A 15,954-nucleotide genomic window follows, 5' to 3' on the forward strand; every position below is an offset into this window, starting at 1 on the left:
TTTAGAACTCCAGTTCAGAGCTGTCCAACTCATTTTAGTTCATGGGCCACATACAGCCCGGTTTGATCTCAGATGGGCCGGACCAATAAAACCATCGCACAATAACCTCCATCAGCTCCAATATTTTCCCTTTTTTGTGTAAAAAATTTCAAGTACATTCTGTAGACATTCATCCTTTTACAAAACAGATGAACAGCCTTACATGTCTTCAGAAAAACAAGTGCAATGTCAACAGTATGTCTCAGCTTTTCCACGTTCAGTTAAACATGGTCACAGTAAGTAATCATTGTTATATCGGAGAACTGTATTCTGTTCAGGAAGGCGAAGCTTTTGATTTACTGGTCCATCTACATATCCAACCCTCACCTATGGCCATGAGCTCTGGGTAGTGACCGAAAGAATGAGATTGTGGATACAAGTGTTTCCTCTGTGAGGTGGCTGGGCTCAGCCTTAGAGATAGGGTATGGAGCTCGGACATCCGGAGGGAGCTCGGAGTAGAGCCGCTTCTCCTTCATGTCCAAAGGGGTCAGTTGAGGTGGTTTCGGCATCTCACCAGGATGCCTCCTGGGCACCTCCCGCTGGAGATGTTTCGGGCACGTCCCAGTGGTAGGAGGCCCTGGGGCAGACGCAGAAAACGCTGGAGGGATTACATATGTCGTCGGGCCTGGGAACGCCTTGGGGTCACCCAGGAGGAGTTGGAAGGTGTTGCTGGGGAAAGGGATGTCTGGAGTTCTTTGCTGGGCCTGCTGTATGGATGGATGGATGAAGTACAATGTGTTGCCTACAAGAAGTAGGCAACACATTAACCTGCTCCCGAAACCTGACACCTCTTAGTCTACTCATCTAAGGGGCCGGATTGGACCCTTTAGTGGGCCGGTTCAGGCCTACGGGCCATATGTTTGACACCCCTGCTCTGGATAATAGATTTGGGAGGGAGTTGTTCATTTGTTTCATATTTCTGGACTGTCTTAGACCATAGGAATGTGTATGAATTTTGAAAATGTGCAAAGTCCCCCTTTAAACCAATAATCAAGTCAGGACAGAGGATAAAATTGGACTTGGACATTTTACATGGCAGCCCTAAACTCCCAGTCTTAACACAAATGTAGGCAATAATAAATTATAGCGTCTGATGTATTAAAAACATGATTTTTTTTAAATTTTTTGTCATAGTATTGTAAACGTAGTGTTACCTTTGGGTGAAGGCGGAGTTGATTCTTCTGACGTCTGGTGACACAGAGCCCACCTCTTCCTGTCGGTGTCAGAAAGGCAACTTCACCATATTTAGCTGGCTTACCGAAGCCCCGCAGAGTTGATCTGTCAACCAGACTGGAAACCCTGACACTTCTCGGCGGACACTGCCCGGTGTTGACAGCTTTATTCTAGCACCGGGACACAAACTACAGGAGGACGACGTCGCTGGGATATGGCGCTCGAGAGACGGGGCCGTGTCAACGGCTGTTTTTGACGCGATAAAAGTAGCTGTCGTCTGTCAGAATTCCAACTATCCAGCAGCCGAGCTAGCCTGTTAGCTAATTACTGTAGCTACACCGACGGTCGCTGTGCAGAAGACACGAATTTATGTCGTCTCTGTCCATGTTCATCTTTCAGTAGGAATTCATTTGGACTCCGTGACCCCGCTGTGATGATATCCTGACAGTTCCTCCCGTCCGTCCCTACCACTTTCCCAAAGCCTGGCTAGCGAGCTAACTTGGCTAACTAGCAGGTTTTCACTGCCACAGCGTCGCGTTCAGCAACCAGTAGCTTTCGCCGTGGCAGTGAAATCGGATTAGGTACGCTGACCGTGTGCGAGCGGCGGTGTGCGGGGACGGGGACGCTGAGGACCCCCGGTCGGCGACACGACCGTACCGTAGGGCCGCTGTAGACAGTCTGCAGGGAGAGGAGCTAGCAGAGACCAGGACACTCGGCCATTCAGCGCAGCAGAGGCGGTGCACTGCCGAAGGAGACACCGGATTGAACGGAGGAAGAAGTCCCAAACCTTTGACTACTGTGATCCGGGAAGTGAACCGGGCAGAGACCTCATGAATGGAAATCGGAACTACAGGTAAATTATCCCCAAACGTCTCTTTACTAAGTTGTTGACTGTTGTACAGTGCATGTGTCAGTGAAAGTTACATTTCCAAAGGGTTGTATTAGCCAGTGAGATGAGACACCGGGATGATGGGGGATGTTACAGCTGTGACAGCCCTGCTGAAGCATGTAGGTGTCTCTCAGCCTCTGCTGTTATTTTGCCTAAACATGAGTCAAACTTGAAGTAATGAAAAACAGTCCCCGTCATGCCAGACTGAATTTAACTTCTTTGAACTCAAGAGTCACGTATGTGGCTGTTGTAATAAATGCACCAGTCATTCCCCATGGGTACTGAGGAGTTAGCTTTCTGTCTCAGTCACTGTTAAGTCATTAGCATCTTCAGCCAGGTGTGTGGGCTTCATTAAACTGGTGCTGATGTGAAGCCTGGTATTCCCCTGCATTATAAGGAATTCTCCCACACTAGTAAAATATTTCATGGTTTTAGTTTTCACCGTGCAGAATTAGATGTTGTGTTCAGCTTAAACGTAGCATGACTAGTCACCTGAGAGCTGGTCACAGTGGGTAAACTCTCTGTCCTTTCAAGACCCCAGACTAGCCTCAACATATTTAGCACTAACTTTGTCTCACAGCAACTACGGGGTAGGGTTTTAACCTATTTTGCCATGCTTATACAGGTTGTGCATAAAACATTTAGCCATTGCTGTTTTCCAATTCCTTGACAAAATCCTTAGTTGTTTTTGGAGCAAATAAGTACGTTTAACCTGCAGAGTTTATCTTGCAAACGTTGCTACTCAACATATTCATCTAAAGCAATAACCTCATGCAACCTTGCAAATTCCTGTCTCGCCCCGCTGATTAAAATGGTCAACCAGAGTCCACGGCCAGTAAAACGTCTCTTTCTCGGCCACAGTGGCAGTTAAACAGTCCGAACCACCTGGCTTTGTCTCAGCTGTAACGGAAGCTTTCCACTTGTGTGACCATAAACTGAATGCCAGGTACTCTTGATCAGCCGGTGACACATGATACAGCAGTTGGTTCTTCACCCACCCCCTCCCTCTGAAGAGGAGATCCCTCTCTGCTGCCCACTGTCTCATTAGCGTCTCTGCTCCCCTCACTTGGGAGATTTCTCAGTGTCTGTAGCATGAGGGAACAGGAGGTGTTTTCCCAGTAACCGAGCACCTATATTGAAGTTCAACAGACTAAAACAGTCATGTGTCAAGTGTTTGGGCAGGTGTGTGAGTACAGCTGGGCAATATATCGATATCGTGAGATGCGATCCGAGTATTGTAAGCGTTCTTATCCTGGTTTTAAAGGCTGCATTACAGTAAAGAGGTAACATTTTCTGAACTTACCAGACTGTTCCAGCTGTTTCATTATTTGTCTTTATCTACTTAGATTACTTATCTAAAATCTTAGAGTGTAAATATTGTTAGAAAGCAACAATTGTCAACCCTCAACATCGATATCAAGATATTTGGTCAAAAACATCATGATATTTAATTTTCTCAAAATCACCCAGCCTTAGCTTAAAGTGTACTCTGAACTAGATTTAATTTGGTGTGCTCTCACAGGTGAAATGACAAGTTTGCGACCAAAAAGTAGTGCCAGATTTTAAGGGTGGAAATCACCAGAGCCCTCACGATACCATGCTGTCCTATAGAATATTACTGTGATTTTCAACGTTATGCAATATGCTGAGTACTGTGATTAAAATTATATATATATATATATATATATATATATATATATATATATATATATATCATAATATTATAAAAAATTACGATATATTGCGATTTATTACCTTTTTTCAACTGAAAATGAATGCACCAAAAGCTGTTTTATCTAATAATAAGATAAAGTTTTCGGTATATTCATCTCATTTCAACCATATTTATTGCAGCAAAATGTATCTAATGGGCTGAAAAAGTAATTGATTTTATTATTTTAGTAGGCTCCCAAAAGTTTACTTTGTATTTGCAATATTAATAATTATATAGTTAAAAAAAAAGATACTCGGTATCAGTGTATCGATACAATATTGCCAAGGGACGTATTGGATTTCCCCTCACCTCTACCAGATTTGACTTAGCTCCTCCAAGCATGAAAAGGATGTCCTGGACTAAATTTTGGAATAGCTTTGTTAGCCGACCCGTCAGCACTGTTTGCTGCAACTGTTCAACAATACTATGTGAGTAGGTTCAACCAAATATTTAAATTTTCTGCTTATAATTACAGTACTCTAGTCTATTTCAACTATAACTTTAAAGCTCTTCAATTAGCATTAGTGCCATAAAAGCAGACCTGGGGACTCGGCATGATTGTGTTGGTGTTTGTTTTGCAGCACAGTATTCCACATCAGTGGATGAGAACACATTAGATGCAATTTCATGTAGAGTACACAGTTAGCCAGTCTTACATTAAGTCTATTAAGCAGTGTGGTTGACGCTTTCACTTTGGAAGACATTAGTGCATTATTACAGTCAGACAGAAACATGTTTTACTGTGTTATATTGTGGCTTTTCCCTGCAGGGTTTTGATACTATGTGTGTTGGTTCACAATCACCTATCACTAACCACCATAGGCTAACCAGTGAGTCCTATGGCCTGGGTGAATGATTAAAAGGGGGCCCTCCATCACTCCGTCAGTCAGTGGCCCAGAGAATAGCGTGAGAAAATGCAAATTGATCGCGCAGCCCACTTAGAAACTGACAGTCACTCGTCTCCCCTGTAGTAGTTCAAGCTGCAGCACATGTGGCATGGAAACCACGGCTCTGGAGAGCTTAGCACTGGGGATATAATGAGTGCAAGGCTTTTGAGCCTTAAGCAAATCAAATCCATTTTGATGTGCTAACCCCGCGGCATGCCGACAAACAGCTTGTGCCTTGGTATTGCTGTGATGTTACATTATGGCCAAGTTGCAGCGGCAGAACTGGTCAGAAATGTCCAATTATTGGTTTAACCCTGTTAACGTTACTGGAGGGCTTGTGGAGAATTTGAGAGAGAAATAATCTCTTGCATGTAATTTTTGATTTGTGTACGGAATGCAGTGACTAAAATGTCGACTTATTCTTTTCATATCGTTGCCCTTATCAAGGTGTTCCTCTCCCAGCTAACTGAGCAGTATGGTTGGGTAACCTGTGACCATCAATTGTACAAAAGTCTAGTTTTTGCCTATAAAAGAAATCCTGTTTGCTAGTGGCAACAACTGTACACATTATCGTGCATATTGAGAGATGCAGCTTACTGGAAGACAATAAGATGGCAGATAACGTACAGCTGGAGGGCCTCCTCCATCTTCCACCTGTCACACTTCACTTTGTAACCAGGTGGGATTTGAGTTGGCTGGAGATGACTCAGCTTGGGATTAGTATAATTTTGCAGTCCATTAACATTTAAGAGGAATGGTGTTAGTTTCATTGAGGATAATGTCTCTATTTTTGAGGACATTTTTCTCTCGTCTGTTTGTTTGTTACTCGTGTTCTTCAGCCCTTCTCTCCCCTCATTTCCTCCCTCTCTTCTTTCTCACACTCCCGTGTTTCCCGCTCTTTTTTTGATTCACAGACAGCTACTGCCACCACCCCCCTCCTCGTCCTTGGTTACTGCCTCTATTTTCCTCTCTGTGCCTCAGTGGGAAACTCTGTCCTCCCTGTCATTCTCCTTGTAGGTTGGCTCTCTGTGGATTTTGTACAGACAGTGGGGTCGGCTTTGTGGTAGGGCTTAGTACTTGATTTGCAGTCTCTCCCCATAATGCTCAGTTCATTCAAGCAGCCCGCTGATAATAGACAACCCCCATCCTCAACCCCAGCCAACCATAAGGCTAACCATTGGCATATTGTTGTAGGTTTCTATGGAGAATTCAGTTTGCTGTTTCTCTTTAGGCTCATTGTATTAAAGAGACTTGCCCTTGCCTTTATTGAACTAGTAAAAAATTAATATAGAGCTGCAGCATTTAGTCAATTAACCAATTAGTAGATTGGCAGTTCTTTTGTTAATTGTATAATTTTTTAAATATTTTTTTTTTAATCAAAAAAAGCCAAACATTTATTGGTTTCTTTCTTCTTAAATGTGAGAATTAGATGCTTTTCTTTGTCATAATTGATAATAAATTCAGTAGCTTTAGATTCTGGGACTGCTGGTTGGATAAAACATACTTCTGAAGATGTCACCTTGAGCTCTGGGAAATTACTCAGCTCATTTTTCTTTCTTTTTTTCTGATATTTTATTGATGAAATGATTCAGCAGGAAACAAATAGGCAGATTAACTCATAATGAAAATAATCTACCTCCTAGAGTTTTTTTTATTTTTCCATCAGGTCATATAACTAAGAACTGGCCAATATTGTCAATGATATTCTATAAATCTAAAATATTAAGGACCAGAATCTACTGCTGATAAAATACTCATGCCTCGATGCGAGATCATCTTAAGTATCCTGGTTCTTGTGGTTGTTTTTTTCCACAAAATTAATGCTGTGAGTGATATTTAGTATCATAAGTTGAACAACAAAGGCAGTCTTTCTTCAAGTATTTTATTGTGTATGATTCTTAGAATTAAAGCATCACTGTTTTTGGACTGTCCTGGGCGGGTAAAGTAAGAGGTTGTCCCATTTGTCGTCCTCATTCAGAGAACAGGAGTGAACAGAAGTCTTATATTTTAATCCCGTGGCCCTGTGTGCAATAGTAGATCTGATGCATTTCCCATGTTCCCTAGCAAGTCTTAATCATGTGTTGGCGTAGTACACAGAGGCTGGCTGACACATGCTGTTGTCAGAGTGTGGGGCTGACGGCGAACTCCTACAAGTGGGCAGGGTAGACATAGGGATAAGTCAAGGGATGGAGTGTGGGTGTGTGGGAGAAGGGGGGATACAGAAGAGGGGGTGGAGGAAGGCTGGAGGTTGTGATGTGTCACAGAGATTAGACGCCAGAACAGCCAGACCACACTTCTTTTCCACCTCCTCCTCCTCCTGCTTTTCCCCTTCCTGAGATCTGTTTTTTGGGGGAACTGCAAGGGGCTCGTTTCAGGGGGAGGTAGTGGACAGGAAGAGAGGGACTTGGAAGGGGAAGTCTGTGTGTTTTGTTGGGGTGGGTCTTGCTGGAGGAAAGACAGAAGTCTGTCTGTTTATCGGTGGCAGATGGAAAGATTTCAAGTATCTCTTTATTATCCAATGCAGTCTTGAAATGAAGATTGTTAAAATAGAGTTCAAAAGCAATTCAAATTTCTTACATTTAAAGGGACAATCAGTAATTTTCTTCCACATAAATTAAAGGTATATTTGTACATAATTGAAGAGTTTGGCGTAAATGCTTTTCAGCTGATTTTAATTAAAAATGCAGGCCTGTTTTTTACCCCTGTGTTTAGGAGACAAAGTTCAAACAACAACAAACAAAAATCAGAGGGAAATATTTAAAAGGATAGTGATTGTCTTCCTTTTATCAGCCTGCCAAACCATTAATCACACATTATGAGTGTTTGTCTTATTGATACAAAAGAAGTGTGCTTTGCCACGCAGTGACTACACTACTTGATTTTATCGAATCCATCAAATTTTAAGTTAGGGTTACTTCCGTGAAGATTTAATTTGTTTCACGCAGCTCTCTCTCTGTCTGTCTCCAATCAGATTGTAGGCCCTTTTAGTATGCTTTTAGTACACAGTTGGTAGATACTTTGAAAGATTAACTGAAGAATCAAAATGAACTATTTTTGTGGCAGGTTTTTTTTTTTGTGAAAAATAGCCCCAATGAAATCTGTATGCTGTCAGGGGTGCGGACTGTCCAGAGAAACAGGGACCTTGTCTTAAAAGTTATGAGCATGACAAATGAAAAGTTGACTAAAATGTGCAAGTGGTTGCAAGATTTGCTTAACTTACCAGCCAAAAAAACAGTTGTAACCTATTGGGCAGCTGATTGATTTTGATTTTGGAATCCATGAGCCACAGTGGCAGGTGGATGTAAAAGTTTACTTCCAACACTGCAGCAAATACCTCAAAACCTCTGCAAATAAATCTTGCTTATTTTCTTTTTGAGCAAACTGATGCAACTAAGATATTCTCCTTAAGACGTTGACACGACAGTTGATATAATCAGAGTATTACCTTGTTTTGGTTCTCATTAATTTATTAGACTGCATGTTAGCTCTCAGTTTGACAGAGCAGTCATCCTGCCCAAGTCAACATAAAAAGTCAACAGCCCCTGGCCCCTGTCCACTGTTCCACTCAGGCCGGACTAGCAAACCTGTGAGGACAGAAGGCTCCATTTAACCTGCCTGAGTAGAATCTCCTGGTCAGTTTAACAGAGCTACTACGTGTGTGTGAACTGAATACACAGTATTTGTGTGTGTGTACCCATCCATCCCCGACATCTGTCAGTAAGACTGTTGGGCCCTCCGTAATGCCACTGAGTCAGAGCTGCTTCTCACTACAGTTGATTCTTAACCCCCTCCAAATCCCCCCATCCGCTTCACCCTTGTTCTCTGAAAATATTTCTCTGTGGTGTACTCTCCCTCGCTCGCTTCATTCTCACATATGCACTTTATCACTCAGCCTCAAGTTCGTCCTGAGGGGGATTTCAGCATTTTTGTACGTTGTTGTGACTGACCAGGCCCCTCGTCAGCCTGTCAGTATGTGGCTGCCTGCTGGTGTTTACCTGTGGCAGAGAGTCGCATTGGCTCCCATGGGTGCCACATGAAACACTCTTGAGGTTGATCAGGGGAACAAGAGGGCGGAGTCTGACCGTGTGTGACGTGCGTCAATCCTTCCTCGCCAGCTATCAGTCTTTCTGTGTACGTCTGTGCATGTGTGTGTTCATTTCTAGGTCCTGCCTGCTGTGACTGACGCCATTGTGCCTCGCCACTGAGCACTCGCCCTGCTCCTACGGCTCAGGCCTCCGTGGATTTGAAACACAACAGCTGTATTGTGTGTGTGTATGAGTGTGTTAGTGTGTGGGCCCGTATGTGTGTGGACATGTGCACTCGTTAGCAGCGTGAACGTTTGTGTACTGGGGGGGGATGTGGCTGAGGGGGGTTGCAGGCCCTGGATGGCAGCCGAGCTTCTCACTATCCAGTTTTTCTGGCTCTCGGCCCACTGTGTACAGTGTGACTGTGTTGTGTTGCAGAGCTGCAGAATGGAACAAGTTCACATTGCTAAGATGTTTCTGCAAAATATTTTTAAGCTACGGGAGGCATCACAATTATTGGGGTGTTATATAATACTTATCTGATTTATTTATTCCATGTGCAGTGTTGTGGTGTAGCACTGGTGCTTCACATACTGAATGGTATCACTCAGCTTTGTTTACACTTAATTAGGGCTGTATGATATGGGAATAAAAATAATTTTGAGATCATTTTCACCAATATTGCAATATGAGTTTACTTAAAAAAATTAAAATTAAAGTAAGATGATGTGATTTTTGCTTGGGTCTGTACCAAACAAGCATGAAACCCTTACATCTGGAATATGATTTGTTGGTCGCAGCATCTCTCTAGCACCACAGTGCTTCATTTATAATGGTATGCACTCGTCCATATTGCGTTTTGGTAATATTTGACTAATTGCAATACTACAAAATATTCACTAAATTCAACCCTTGTGCTCACCATGTTACTGGCTGTGCATAGCATAGATTTGCATTGAAATTTTCATCCATTTAGTCCTGAAATGACTGATGAAGAATGGATAAATCTCAGAGAAGAGACTCAGACTTTCAAACTTACTCGTGTTAGTATTAAATGCACAGTTATACCAGAGCTGCACCTGGATTAAACTGAACAAAATGCTTATACTAAACCTTAACAAGCTGACAGACTGGGTCACAATGGCACTGAAAAAGCATCTCTAACCTCAAATATGTCGTGTACGTTAGAAGTTTGACTACAGAAGACTCCAGCAACTCTTGACCTCACCAGTTTACTTGTGTAAAACTGATCCACCAACAAAAATGGTGGTACATATCCAAAAGTAGGTTTGCCAGCGAACTGCACAAGCGACACACAAATTCAGCTCAGTGCACAAGCAGAAAACTGAAGCTGTGTGTTCAGCAAAAAAAGTTGGCAGAAATATGAGTGTTTGGAGCATATTGGACATGCTGCTGGACAGCGGGAAGGTGGATTATGTTGCAGGGCTCGTAGGAGTAGTTTGCAAAGTTTCTGTGGATGTTTCGATACTGTATTTCAAAACCATGTTACTATTGGAGTACAGTATGTGGCATTAAGTCAAGCTGACCTGTTTTTGCAAGAGGACACTACCTACATTTTGAAACCACCACCTTTCAAACCCACAGGGGTTTAAGCGTATTAAAATAAAGATCTCACTATTAAGTTTGTAGAATATTGGCAGCATTAAAATATTTTATTTTAGTACATTTAATATCTGCTTTACTTGAAAGTACAATCATTTGTATCCATATACATATTGAAATACAACTGCGTGTCTTTGTCAAACAAATGCTTGTATGATGACAAGCCAACACCGGAACTAGAATGAGTCGCTTGCTGCAGTAAAGGTTAACAAGGATGCTTCACGTTGAAGAAGTGTTTGCCCTCCTTTGTCGAGTCTCACCCTCTGAATTTACAGGCTCAGGAAATGAAAACCATACCCACAGACAGGGAGAGGATTACATCTACTCTCTTCTGTTTGTTAAAGCATGTTCTTCCTGTAATTATCTGGGAGCGCACATTCAGTGCGGCATTTTTCAAGTCAATAGGAGGAGGTTTCCTTGAACCCTTACTCTCACTGTGCAAAAAGTCAATACACCTTTGATGTGCCTGCGTAGATTTGTGGTTGAATTTTCACTCTTTGTCATCCCCGACTATAACGCGTCACCCACCGACAGCTGATGTCAATGCATCCCTGCCATGTTCTTGATTAGTAGCCTTGCAGAATATGGATGTTTCTGTACATTCATTCAAGTGCCTTTTATTTTGTGTCAGAGGTTATACAACTTCCCACACAGAGAACAAACCCCGAGCATGGCCATTTTGTCTTAGTCATCACGTAATAACACTGCTTACGTGTCTCAAACATTCTGTTTTCAGTAATTACTACACAAGCTGCCTTTGAATCCCCTTTATTGCTGGTGGCAGTAAGTATTGGACAGGCAGACTCAAATTTGTACAAGCTTGAGACTGAAGTACTCCTCTCTCCCAGTTAAACCTCCCTCTCTGACCCACCCGCTCCTGCCTGTGGACAAGCACGTTTGTTGTGTCTGTTTGTGGAGCGAACAGAGACACACAGTTTCCAAGAAGGGCAGATAAGAGGGAGGTATCTAATGTGATGCTGAGTGATCAGGGTCAGGTTGGCTATTCAGAAAATGCTGCACAACACATCTGTGACATGCCTGGCTGATTTTCAATATCACCACGTGTTGCCTGCTGTGTGTGTGTGATATTGTAAGGTCTCGTGTCCACAGGTTAGTCTGTGTGATCAGGTCTGGTCTATGAGATTAACTTGTATCGGGAATGATTTGTTTGAACACTTTTGTTCAAATACTTCAGGGTGTAATATGGGAAATATAAACCTATTTTATCTTGTGTTTATGTGCAATAGTATAGCTACAAATTTCTGTAAGTCTGTGTGTGGGTGTTATACCGAAACTAAACCAGCTAGCTGTGTGTGTTTGAATGTGTCCTCACAAGTCGTGTGTGGTGTGTTTTTTGTTTGCTACAAGTTTCCTTTTTTCCTCACTGTAAGACCCTGCCATAGCTACTGTAGTTTATCCACTGCCGAATCCAGGACTCAAGGATGCTCTGCTGCGAGTTTCTCCACCCGTGGTGGCTCTGTGACTCATGCTGTATGGAAGCCAGCTCTGAGAGGCAGATGAAAGCCGGAAAACACCAACCATGCCCGCTTTCTAATCCCACCACTCCCTGCTATCCTCCTCCTGCTGTTCCGACTTCACCGGGACCATCAGAGAAAAAAAGTGCTTTCAGTAACGAAAGACCCTCTTGAAGTTTGAATTGAGGGCTTCTTGAGCGAGCTCTGGGGGACTGAATTAGGACAGATCACAATCCGTGGTAGACAAGTTTATTTCTGTAGCCTTAATGAAGATTTACCAGAATATCTGTCTTCCTTCTTTTTGTCACTCTGTGTGTGTGAAATTAGGCTTAGCTCACAAGTTTCATCGAGGGCCCCATGTGCATTACCATCACAAAAGTTTGTGTGCACTTGGTTTAGTAGGAGAGGGACAGCCGTGGCAGGAATTCCAGACTTCCCTCTCTTTTTCATCATTTTATCCCAGCAGGCTTTTTCAAACACAAGGCCTTTACCCTTCATCAACCCCGTTCGCCTCCTCTCCGCAGCCCACCAAAGGAGAAACAGAAAAAGAGAGCGGGGCAGAAAGTACACACTTCCCAAGCCCGACTGTAAACAAACAGCGTTGCTCATGTTGTCTGCTGTTACCTCACAGAAGGTTTCTGTTCTGTTATGGGGACGGTTTTTTATGAACTTCCCCTCAGCAGGGCCCTCAACCCCAACATCACCCACACATGTGAGCTTATGAGTCAAATCGGTGATGAATCACGCTCAGCCATGAGTCTCATTTATCAATGACACATTTGGGGCAGTTTTTAAGTAGAGACCAGAGAGTGCCAGGCCCGCGGCTGTGAACACAGAACGAAAGAGTTGAATCAAACTGAGAAAAAAGATAATAGCTGTGGGGTTTTAAGGGGGCACAAACAAAGTAATACTTGAGAGGCAATGATGGCTATTGCACAACAATAGCAAAACGTACAATAACATCATCCAAACATTGTATTAGCATGTCAGCAAAACCATTTGTAGTGTCAAGTGTGATGTGTAAGGCAAGCCGCAGCAGAGCCAAAAATAGCACTGACATGAGTGTGGCACATGAAGTTAAACAGAACTCACTGTTTCTAGATCAAAGTGACTCATGTCCAAGACATCTCATGGTCTTTTTGTGAGAGTGTGTGTGTGTGTGTACGTGTATGTGCAGTAATACCACTTTTTAGAACAAACATGAGAACTGTATAACCCAGTCTAACACATTTTCTGATGTAAGCGCCATTACACAGTTAACAGTAGTAAATGTTGCCTTGTCTTGTAGAACAATTCCAATAGCAAGTGTGCAGCAGTATATTTTTAGGTTAATCATTATGCATTGATTTGTGCCTGCTGGTCCTCTTGTCATAAAAAATTATCAGTACATTTTCCATCACAGTATTTAAAGTTAACATATTCTGAGATGTGAGTCTGTCATATTGGAGGGCCACAGTTTTTACTTCCTTCACAGTAAAATTTAATTATGTCAGTGGAAATCCTCTCTGACATTATTCAGCTCTTGTATTTTCTTAATTGTGACAGTGTTTATGGTGTTATTATGAAGGCAGAATTTCTGTATCACCACACTGTAAGCATTTGTCTTTTATTATAAATTTCATTTTATTGCCATTAAACTGCTTAATTTGCCAATCAGTGTACTTCCTAATTCAGATGCTCCATATATGGTATGTGTTTTCGGTGTGTGCCGGCCCGTGTTATGTCCATGAGCTTTAAAAGTTGGTGCGCTATGAAATGCTCATCCACATGTCATGCAGGCGTCTGTTCTTCATCTTGAAACTGGTTTTAATTCCTGATACATCTTTATTATTTCTGTGCTTTCATCAGTGTTCTCAATCCAAGTGTGACGTAATGGTTTAATAGAGAGTTTAGTGAATGTGTTTGTGTTGTATAATGTTTCAAATGTTGAAGTGAGATGTGTTTATTTTGGTTTGTTTCTCCTATTTGGAAATTCACTGGCACTTGCTACCTTGTTATAGTGTGTGTGTGTTGTTTTTTACTAAGCAGTGCCAACAAGCCACTGAAGGGGTAGTTGAAAGACAGAGAAATAATACAGTACCTTAAAAAAAATCAGCCAGCTTCATTTAGTTCTAACTTCTATACAATGTCATAGTTAAATGTAATTTTGTTTTGGCAAATCTACCTCAAAGTATGGTATTAAATTGTTGTGACAAAGTTATCAACTGAAGAAGGATATTATATTATTAATAGTACACTTAAGTTAAAATGTAATGTGTGTTAAATAAACAAACTGATAGACTGTTACAGCATCTGTAATCAGCCAGTATTGGTCTGAGCTTTACATATTATTCAGTATAACATGACCTGCTCACTGTGTACATACATTCAGCCTCGTGAATGACCTCAATCTGATCGCCACTGATTTGGGGCGGCAGTAGCAGAGTCCATAGGGACTTGGGTTGGGAACCGGAGGGTCGTCTGTTCAAGTCCCCGTCCGGACCAAAATATGGAGTGTGGACTGGTAGCTGGAGAGGTGCCAGTTCACCTCCTGGGCACTGCCGAGGTGCCCCTGAGCAAGGCACCGAAGCCCCCAACTGCTCGGGGAGCGCCTGTCATCGGCAGCCCACTCTGACATCTCTCCATTTAGTGCATGTATAGGTCCAGTTTGTGCATGTGTGTGTTCGGACCTGTGTGTAATTGACAACAGAGTGTAAAATTGAATTTCCCCTCGGGGATTAATAAAGTATATAAAATTAAATTACCTTCTATCCCCTCCTTGTTCTCCTCCCAGGAGCCGTTGGGGCCCAGTCCCTGTTCGCCATGCCTCGGCGGCCTGGCTATGGCACCATGGGGAAGCCCATCAAGCTGCTGGCCAACTGCTTCCAGGTGGAGATCCCCAAGATGGATGTCTACCTCTACGAGGTGGACATCAAGCCTGACAAGTGTCCCCGGCGAGTCAACAGGTAGGCTGGACCCTCCGATCAGTATCTTTAAAAGTTGTTCTGCATCTTATCTCAGTGATAACACAGTGTTTCCATATAGAAAAAGGTATTTAACTGATATGTTGCTGTGTGAAATGTGGAATCTTGCCAAAAGATAAATACCTTTTGCTTATTGATACTTGTTGATTTGACAGGTTAAATGCTGTTTATGAAGTCTTAAGCGTGAACATTTTACTACCCACAGTATAACAGAAACTCGCTGTGTGTTTGTCGTGCAGGGAGGTGGTTGACTCAATGGTGCAGCATTTTAAGGTGACAATCTTCGGGGATCGCAGGCCAGTCTATGATGGAAAGAGGAGCCTGTACACAGCCAACCCACTGCCTGTGGCCCCTGCAGGGGTACGCTGGAGAAAAGACTCACAGACATGACATGAATAAACAAAACTTGAATCCTATCCTCACTAAATTCACTCTCTTTCGATGTAATCTTCGTTGTCCTTTCTCAACCCCTCTTCTTTCTTTCTTTCTCTCCAAAGGTGGACCTGGACGTCACTCTGCCAGGTGAGGGAGGGAAAGATCGACCCTTCAAGGTGTCCATCAAGTTTGTGTCTTTGGTCAGCTGGCACATGCTCCATGAGGTGCTGACTGGCCGCAGCATGCCTGATCCCCTGGAGCTGGACAAGCCTATCAGCACCAACCCTGTGCACGCAGTGGATGTGGTGCTGCGACACCTGCCCTCCATGAAGTGAGCTGCTTTGGCCTGTTTTTTTTGTTTTGTTTTGTTTTTTGTCATAAAGGTTTAGACATCTTGGTTCACTCTCTTAGTGACTGCTGCAGGCCTAAATGCACCATTTATTGTGATTATTAGATAATTGGGAGATAATGTGACTGATCTTTAAAAGTCTCTAAGAGCAGATCCAGTCAAGAGGGAATAGCCCGTTTATCCTTTGCTAATCTCCCCACTGTCATTTTCAGTCAGTGAACATAGAGTCAAAAGACAGAGAACACATTGTAAAAAAACAATCCCCCTGATACTCATTGTAAATACTATATATTTGTTTTGTCACAGCGGCACCAATATCAGTACTCTGATCCCAACGGAAATCAAACGCAGCTTATATGTGCTCTCACAGAGCGCTATACTTGACCTCATACTGTCTTCCACTCGATATCACTTTCCCAAGCCCCAGCAAGAGCATAGTCGA

The 15,954-nt window shown here is 42.7% G+C and overlaps 1 protein-coding gene across 2 annotated transcripts in view; it reads left to right on the forward strand.

The window, feature by feature from the left end:
• Positions 1-1,260: 1,260 nt before the first annotated feature.
• Positions 1,261-15,954, forward strand: part of ago3a (argonaute RISC catalytic component 3a) — a 32,003-nt gene continuing 17,309 nt past the window's right edge. Inside the window, exons 1-4 of one of the 2 annotated variants that reach the window (XM_033640635.2) lie at positions 1,261-2,065; positions 14,599-14,770; positions 15,028-15,148; positions 15,286-15,494. In XM_033640635.2, the coding sequence (XP_033496526.1) occupies positions 2,047-2,065; positions 14,599-14,770; positions 15,028-15,148; positions 15,286-15,494 (521 nt within the window). In that variant the 5' untranslated portion in view covers positions 1,261-2,046. The remainder of the gene's footprint in view (positions 2,066-14,598; positions 14,771-15,027; positions 15,149-15,285; positions 15,495-15,954) is intronic. The other variant, XM_033640634.2, reaches the window with a different exon arrangement.

This window comes from Epinephelus lanceolatus, chromosome 10 (assembly GCF_041903045.1).
Source record: "Epinephelus lanceolatus isolate andai-2023 chromosome 10, ASM4190304v1, whole genome shotgun sequence".
Lineage (NCBI taxonomy): Eukaryota > Metazoa > Chordata > Actinopteri > Perciformes > Serranidae > Epinephelus > Epinephelus lanceolatus.